The sequence below is a fragment of the Psammomys obesus genome, unplaced genomic scaffold (assembly GCF_907164565.1).
Source record: "Psammomys obesus unplaced genomic scaffold, mPsaObe1.curated_primary_1811, whole genome shotgun sequence".
NCBI lineage: Eukaryota > Metazoa > Chordata > Mammalia > Rodentia > Muridae > Psammomys > Psammomys obesus.
The window spans coordinates 6,563,252-6,571,942 of record NW_026586550.1 but is presented as its reverse complement, the minus strand read 5'-3'; the positions used below and the strand labels follow the sequence as shown (position 1 = coordinate 6,571,942).

Below are 8,691 nucleotides of genomic sequence, written 5' to 3'. Positions count from 1 at the left end.
TATCTATCTATCTATCTATCTATCTATCTATCTATCTATCTATCTATTTAGACCAGGTCTCACTATGTCTGTCCAGCTGACCTGGAAGTTGCTATGTAGAACAGGTTTGCCTGGAAATCATAAAGATCTCCTTCTCTCTTCTCTCTTTCTTCTGAATGCTGGAATTCAAGGCATGCACCAATCATATCCAGTTCAGCATTATCTTTTTATTCCTTGAAAATGTTTCATGCGGATGGCTCTGTGGATGGTGGTGCTTGAGGCCAAGACTGACGACCAAAGTTAGTTCCTGAAAACCCACATAGTTGTGTTGGTAACAAAGGAAACTTACTCTAAGTACTACCATAACAGTCTCAGACTCCATTTAATCATATGGAGAAACTAAGTTTTAGGTCCCAGGCCCGAGGGGATCTGGGGACATCCCAGGACAACAGCTTCTATTGTAAGGAAACAGTTGTCTGGGTCCAGCCATCTCAAGGACACTTCTCCATCTTGCTGGCAGGGCCAAATTAAGTTCATGTTTCCAGGCTCAGGAACCTACTCTTACTCTGGTTGACGGAAACTGTCTTGCTCAACCCCTTATGCCAAAATATGATCAGACAACACCACAGCCCACCCCACTCCCTCTTGCTTTATGGTTTCATCCTTTAAATACGCTGGACAACATCCCCTCAGGGGTGCAGTTCAGCTCCCGAGTCTGTTCTGCGTCCTTCACCCGTCAGTAACAGCCTGATTACAGTAAGTTTTTGTCCTCTACATTGACCTGGTGTTTGAGTTATGTTGGATTTAAGAGAACCTCACAACAGTTGAAGTAGAGAGTCTACTTCCACAGTGTTCTCTGATCTACACAAGCGTGATTCTCCCCAAAGTGGATAAATGAATTTTAGAAAAGAGAGGGAAAAAAAAAAAACCATACAAATAATAGCATTAAAATTAGATGCAGTGCACTTGAGCTTTTTCATGCCAGGGTGGGACTAAAGTGGTCCTGCTGAGAGACCAAAAGATTAAAAATTAGCAGCTATTATTAATTAAGGCCTGAACTAGGTGGGTGGAGAAGTCCAGTAATGCCCTGAGGGGAAGGACCACCTTACCACATTCTTTCCCCACCCACTGGAGACACAGTTGCTAGGAAACTGGCCCATCTCCCTAGGGAGGGACACCAGGTCATTATGGTCTGGGGACCTTCCTATAGCCAATTAATTCAAAATGTAGCATTTTGACCAATAGATGCTTGCCAGACAGGAATCGCCCCTGCTTTGGGCATGCTGGGATGGACCAGAATCTTTAAATCACCCAACTAACCTGGGCAAAGGGCGCTTGGCTCCTACCGCTTTGTCGGTGGGGGGTGTGGGCCCAAGCTGCAGCTTGTAATTTACAATATAAAGAACCTTATGTATTTACAGCGGAGTCTAGTTATTCCTGGTCTTTTGGGGTTCAGGAACTGGACAGAACACTGCCAGAAATTTTTTTCCCTGAGCACACTTGGTGAAGCTAGAACCTACCTCCCAGGCATCCAAGAATGTGGATTTACTGGTGAGAATATTGCCTTGATCATCTGTGGGTAAAAAGACATTTCCAGACTGTAAATGAAAAAAAAAAAAAAAAAAAAAAAAGCTGATTAGGATCTACATCTGAATATCTGGTTCTGTGGGGCGGGCAAGGTTTGAAGAAAATGGCACACCAAAACCAAAAACCAAAAACCAAACAAAAACCCACTTGCATAGCATATTTGTCACACACTTTAGACAGCAAATGTCAATAAAATATATGTATCAATCCACTGTGGCACGTAAACCCTGTATGTCTGACACTGAGGGACGCTGTTTCACCATCTGGCCTTAATATGTTTTAATAGCCATCGTTGTCACCACAGAAACACACCCAAGTCCATAGAAACTTGAGGCATGTTGGTTTCAAAGTCATTAGTCAAAGGTTATATCAAAAGGGTGTGGCTGGCAGGGGGAGATTCTACCCAGCTTCTAACCTGAAGTTTGGATAGCATGCCATCATTATCCAAACTGGTCATGTGGGCAGCAGAATGCGAATTCACATTCCTTCCATTCCTTTTTTCTTTTCTTTCTTTTTTTTAATACTGTGAATGGGTGTTTTGCCTTCAAAGTCAGTGTAACACATGCTTGTCTAGTGCCTGTGGAGGCCGGAAGAGGATGCCAGATCCTTTGGAACTGGGATTATAGGCAGCTGTGAACCTCCACGTGGGAACTAGGAGTCAAACCGAGTCCTCTAGAAGAGCAGCCAGTGTTCTTAACTGCAGAGCAGCTCTCCAGACCCCCTCATCCCTTTCAACTCTGAGGAGCAGCACTGAGCTGCAGTTTTCCGGATTATACTGACTGTCTGCTAATGCTATATTTGGGGTTTGCTCCTGGGTGCTCCTCACCCATGTAGGGGGGCCATAACTGACAGGAGAGTTGGTCCTTGAAATTTGTTACAAGAGGGGAACCTCGCCTGGAAATGACTAGGAAGGTGACAGGCCAGTTTGCAGTTTGTCTGAACAGCAGGATCAGTTTTTCTCAAATCAACTGTAAACAAAACAAAACAAAAAAACCAAAACCATAAACATGTGGTGCTCCCAGTACGGCCCTAGACTGCTCTACAGGCACTGGCTTTCTGCTGTGCACAAAACTCCTGATACAGCCCATCCTCCACCCCCAGCTCTGGCATAGATAATGTTTTCTGGCATCTGCTTAGCAGCTGGAGATGGGGCAAAAGGAGCCTCAAACCTGAAATCCCTGTGGCCAGTGAATTAGATACAGGTCCAGATAGTCCAGTTTCAGATCCGAGAGGGTTTTCTGAAAGCATTTTTTCACCAGACTTTTCTCAAAGAAGGTGGGCCAGAGCTGCAGGGTGTGACAAGGAGACTTTAGGATTAGGGAGACAAGGCCAGCCAGCGTCAATTTCCCTGCTTTGAGATTTGTAGCTGCTCTAATCCCAGGAAGAACCAAAGACAAAGCAGTAGGTGACCGGCATTCAGCAACTCCAGGTCACGCACGTCCTTGGTACTCTGCTTCATTTAGCACATTCGACAACTGCGATGTTCCTGTGTTATTCTCTTCCTAGGTTGTCAGCTCTCAGGGGGCAGGCAGTGTCTGGCCTTTAAAGTTCATCCCGTTGCCACTGGGAGCAGCTAACTCCTTAGTATTCTCTGATCTCCAAGGCCATCAGGCATGACCACTCCAGCAGTGCGTCTGTCTGTCACACCAGTTAGCTTCCTGAAACAAGGGTGTTTTAGCATGCTGTGCCCACTGCAAAGTCAAGCTTCTCAAATATGTCAAACTAACACCTGTGTTTTTAATAATATTTTATAATCCACACATTTTACTAAACGGAAACAAAGGGAGGTTCCTACAAGACAATAAAAAATGCTCATATCATGTCCAAAATAGGCATGTCTAAGAATGTCAGGAACACAGTCATTGAGGGAGCCCACAGTGTTGAGCAGTAGGGCTCACGGGCTGTACCCCTTACTGTACCCCTTACTGCCACTTGGAGGGTAGTTTCCACTGACAGAAAACAGGGAGGTCAAGAGCACCAGTGAAAGACCCCTGCCTCACCCTAAGTTAAACATAGCTAACGCCATTTTGTGGGACACCACTGTTTTGTAAAACTCTGAAGGATAGATGAAAAACTGGAAAATTACTAAGAAACCCAGCTGTGTCATCCACTTGGGATATCTGCGGTCAGGCTGCCCCAGTCGAACTAAAAACAGTTTGTGTTAATCACCCTCATAGATATCTGTGAGACTGTTCCAGTTAAGATAAGGGTCCTAAGAAAAACAACAGGTGACGGGCCACGTCAAGGAGTCATCATGACCATTTTGACCACCCAGTTCCTGGAATCTTGGTGTCTCTGCCAAACTTTGACACAAACCGTGGTCTCATGTAAACGTACCAATCAGCCCCCTGTAACCATGCTTCTCGCTTCTGTACCCACGCTTCTGCTCTAAAACCCTATAAAAACCCCAGCTTCCCACCTAGGGGGCGCACAAAGTCCCCCGAATGACTTTCCGCCCCTGGTACCCATGTATCAAAATAAAAGCCTCTTGCTGTTTGCATCCGAATGGCCTCGTTGTTCCTTGGGAGGGGGTCTCTCAGACGAAAGATACCCAGCCACCCAGCCGGGGATCTTTCACCAGGAGGTCCAACGGAGCCATTTCTAATATAACAACTGGTAAGGCTGGAGGTCCAGCATCAGCGATTTCTTACTAGGACTAACTTGGTGTGGATACACATGCAGAGATGCCGAGGGAGAGTCTGGGAGACTACTACAAATAGGAAAGACTGATAAAGCTCTTGAAGCTGTCCGTACTCAGATACTTCCACTTGTCTTGAATTCATGTCCACCAAGTGGGTCACCGTACCTTGCTGACAATGAAGAGGTCTTCCCGCTTCACAGCCTTCTCTTTGATCTTCTCTTGGATCCCTTCTCCCACTTCATTCTCATTCTGATACACATAGGCACAGTCGATGTGGCAATACCCAGCATCAATGGCTGCCTTCACAGCCTCCTTGACTTTGCCTGGGGGAGACTGAAAGGCAATAGAAAAGACCTTTAAAAGCCATTCTTCCAACTCCTCCTCTAACAGGTCCACAGGGACCAGATTCTCAAAACCACAGTCTTGCTAGGATCTATTTTAAGTGGACAGTGCGATGGGGGAAAACTTTTAAAAAGAGTGAGCCAGGTGGTGGCGGCACACACCTTTAATCCCAGCACTTGGTAGGTAGAGGCAGGTAGATCCCTGTGAGTTTGAGGCCAGCCTGGTCTAAAGAGTGAGTTCCAGGATAGCCAAGGCCACACAGAGAAGCCCTGTCTCAAAAAAGCAAAAAAAAAAAAAAAAAAAAAAAATGATTTTATTAGCATATAATATAACTGGTTTCTTTTATGGATTGTAATTCATTCATATGTGTTATTTTAAACATTAATTTTATGATTATCACCCATGTCCTCTTAGACAAAAAATTAGCTCTTCTCTAATCTATGCTGATCTTGAAGGGTCTCTAGTTGCTTGGAAGGACAAATGGCTCCCCTTATAAATTGTTAAAGGCTAAACTCAACTTCAAAGTGTCCCAGAGGAATTTCAGACCCCAGACAGTTATAAGCACGTAAACTACAGTCATTATAAGCTAATATGAACTCTACCACAAGCATTTGAGGCTGAGCAGATTGCAGTCTTTTTAAAACTTGACTGCAAAATAGCAGCAGAGACAGAGAGCCCAGGAGGTCCTTGTGATGCTTGCTTGCCACAAGGAGTGTAAAGATTTTAGTATATCACCTGTAACTTCTTTGGGCATTGTATATAGTCCATATACAATCCATAATATAACCACTGTTTCAGGGGAAAAAACAAATAGGAAACTACATAGCAATGTATTTTTATTTCTACCAATAAGAAAAAAAGAACATTTGAAATACCACCTTCTGCTCTCACTTAGCCAAGCAGATATTGGATTGGGAAAATAAACACTTAAAATTCACATCTCAGGACAAACAAGATGATTCATAGGATAAAGGGGCTTTCTGCCAAATCTTAGGGCCTGAGTTCAATCTCCAGAACCCACATGATTGAATAAATTGGTAGAAGAAATTGCAAATTATTCTTTCAAAGGCCACATGCACACCATGACACTTGAGTACCTTTATGTACATGTTTGCATGCACACAAACATCTAACAGACAAATTTTTTAAAAAGTTATGCCAGACATAGTGGTAATATGTGCCTTTAACCCAGCGTGTAGATGTAGAGGCAGGTTGAGCTCTCTGATTTTGAGTGTAGCCTCTTCTACATAAGAAGTCCCACACTAGCCATTGTTATGCCCAAATTGCAAGACCCCAAAAGACCACCACCAGGAGTCAAGTCCGTTGCAAAACACATGAGGATCTTTTTATTACAAGCTGCAGCTTGGGCTCACACCCCTCACTGTGGAAGCAGTGAGAGCTGAGAGCCTCGTGTTTGAGTTAGTTGGGTGATTTAAAGATTCCGGTCTCTCCCAGCGCACACAAAGCAGAATTCCTCCTTGGCAAGCATCTATTGGTCGAAACACAAAAGGGATATTGCATTTTAAATTGATTGGCTATAGGAAGGTCCCCAAACCACTAATGATCTGATGTCCCTCCCTAGGGGAATGGGCCAGTTTCCTAGCAACTGTATAACTAGTGGGCAGGGAAAGAATGTAGTAAGGCCAGTTCTTCCCCTCAGGGCATGACTAGACAGGTCTCCACCTAGCTAGCCTTCCTTCAGGCTTTAAACTTTAAAACAATACCCACTGATTTTTAAGTCTTTGGTCTCTCACAGAGCTTCACAGTGAGACTCTGCCTCAAAAACAAACCTCAAAACTCACTGTTTTACCAGGCCACAGAAGAAGACAATGCAGCCATTCCTGATAGACTTGGATCAGAGGGAACGGGAGTAGGACCTCCCTTATCAGTGGACTGGGAGAGTGGGGAAGAAAGAGGGTGGGAAGGGAGGAGGAAGGGAGGGAGGTGGGAGGGGGATACAAAGTGAATAAACTATAAATAATAAAAAGGAATTAAAAAGCCCCTCACTGTTAGCCAGGTTTAATAGTGCAAGCCTGAGTCCAGCGCAGGGGAGACAAAGACAAAGGATAGTGAGTTTGGGCCAGGAGGAAATCATCATTGCCTGATTAAAAATAAAAGCAAAACAAAACAAAAAACAAAAACACATCAACTTCTGGGTGGGGTGGTTAATGCTTGTAATTCCAAGCATTTTCGAGGTAGGAGGGTCAGGAGGTCAAGGCCAGGCTTAAATATCTAATGAGCTCTATGGCTGCCTGGACTACACGTTGTCTGATGAGCCTGCATCAGACAACAATAAATAAATAAATTCATCTCTCACAAAATCGAGAAACCCTTTCTGTAGTTGTCGGACATGGTGAAGCGCATGCAGCAGAGATCAATAGCTGTGCCATCTCTAGGACAAGGAATTGCTGCCAGCCCCTCAGAAGCGCTGGGGTCCAGGCCCAAAGCCCCACCCTACCGCAGGTGCTCCTCATCCTGAAAATGACTCCCTTCCAGGCTCTGCTGTTGAAATTCTGAAAGTTCATCTCTGTGAAGTTTTCCATGTGAATAGATTCCCTGGAGACCCACAGGTGATTGTGGTTTTGAGAGATGTGAAATTGTGATTTGGAGCAAAACTGTGTCACTAAGTACTGGGATGGGCCTTGAGCAATTGCCAGGAGAGGTGAGCCTGGCCAGGTGGTGACTCCCTGCCCAGCCCCTCTGTCATCCTGATCCTGCTCAGGCGTCCCTGTGTGGGAACTAGTGGGGTCTTCCTACAGTGCAGGTGCCAGTTTGGTAGCCTGGGCTGGGGGCTGAGACTGCATTTCCCGCAGTCTCAGGCTGCTTAGAACTGCCAAACCGAGCCCTTCGCCACAGGCAGCAAAGGGAGCTGTGTTATTTGGAGGTCTGTGTTCTCATTCCAAATAAATTAACCAGAAATAAATACACAGCTCAAACCTGTAAATTGAGACATACTTCAGAGGGAAAGCTCGGGAAGAGAAGAACTGCCTGGAGATGTTTTGGTTTTGTTTGTTTTGTTTTGTTGTATTTTATTGTTCGTTGTCTAGTACAGAACTGCTGGAACCTGACATTCGTTAGGGAAGTTACCAGCCAGTCTGAGCCCAGAGCCTGAAAGCAGAACAAAAACTGAAAGCAACTTGGGGCCTGGCTCTAGAGTTCCAACCTTACCCTGCCCCATTTCCCCCTCCTCCCTCCCACCACCTACCCACTCTCCTGACAATTATCCAGAAGATGCCATGCAAAGGGGAAGAAATGCCAGGGGGCTCCCTCCCCACTTGAAAAAAGCAGGTGTCCCAGGATTGCACACTCACCCTCCAGGTGCCCAGTCCCACAATGGGCATCTTGGCTTTGGTACTGAGCTTCACAAAAGTGGCCATGGTTGCTGCAGAAACGGTTCTGAGGGAGCAAACAGGCGCCTCTGGCCTACTTTAGGGTCTGGAAAAGGTTTTGTGTGTTTGAGGAGGCAGGCTCTTCTTCCTGCTGGCAAGCAGCCACAGCCTAGGGGCGGGTGCTGGAACAGGAAGTGCATTTCAGTTATTCCTAGGACTGATCAGTGTAAACAAAAGTTAAACACTGCAGAACACAGTCTCCCTGCTGCAGAATTCAAGGCTACTGCAGGAGCGCCCATACAGGTCTGTGGACATAAATAACACGAAGTGAAAGATGAGTTGGTAAGTTTATTTGAGGAAGGGCATTGCTATGAGAGTGGACATACCCAGGTAAACCCTGTGGGTATTCAAGAAATTTTCAGTGAGAGAAAAATTTCAAGGGAAAACGAGGAGGCTTAGAGCAATCATTTTGATGCGAGTTAGTACTGAGGGCCTGTTACTGTCAGACCAGCCACGTCAATTATTTTTGAAATCACTATGTCATTAGCTACAGTATTAGTAACAAGAGATGGCAGTGTGAGATTAACACAGTTGGCCAATGTCCTTGCAGAACAATTTTTATGTGAGGTTATAGTAGTCCCTGTGGCTCTGGGAGTTTCTGTAATTTTGTCTGTGTTCACACTGCTGGGGACAAGCAAAAGAAGCTCACTCTAAGTTACTGCCTTTCCATTTCCAGCCTCCACTTAACCGCAGGTAGAAACTAAGTTCAACGTTCCAAGCCCTAGGGGACCTGGGGACACCCCAGTAGATGAA

The 8,691-nt window shown here is 45.3% G+C and overlaps 1 protein-coding gene across 4 annotated transcripts in view; it reads right to left on the bottom strand.

The window, feature by feature from the left end:
- Positions 1–8,036, bottom strand: part of LOC129672623 (aldo-keto reductase family 1 member B7) — a 15,599-nt gene extending 7,563 nt beyond the window's left edge. For 3 of the 4 annotated variants that reach the window (XM_055602154.1, XM_055602157.1, XM_055602156.1), the window contains exons 1-4: positions 7,861–8,036; positions 4,373–4,540; positions 2,736–2,852; positions 1,500–1,577 (exon numbers count right to left, since the gene is read on the bottom strand). In XM_055602154.1, the coding sequence (XP_055458129.1) occupies positions 1,500–1,577; positions 2,736–2,852; positions 4,373–4,540; positions 7,861–7,926 (429 nt within the window). In that variant the 5' untranslated portion in view covers positions 7,927–8,036. The remainder of the gene's footprint in view (positions 1–1,499; positions 1,578–2,735; positions 2,853–4,372; positions 4,541–7,860) is intronic. The other variant, XM_055602158.1, reaches the window with a different exon arrangement.
- Between the last annotated feature and the right edge of the window lie 655 nt (positions 8,037–8,691).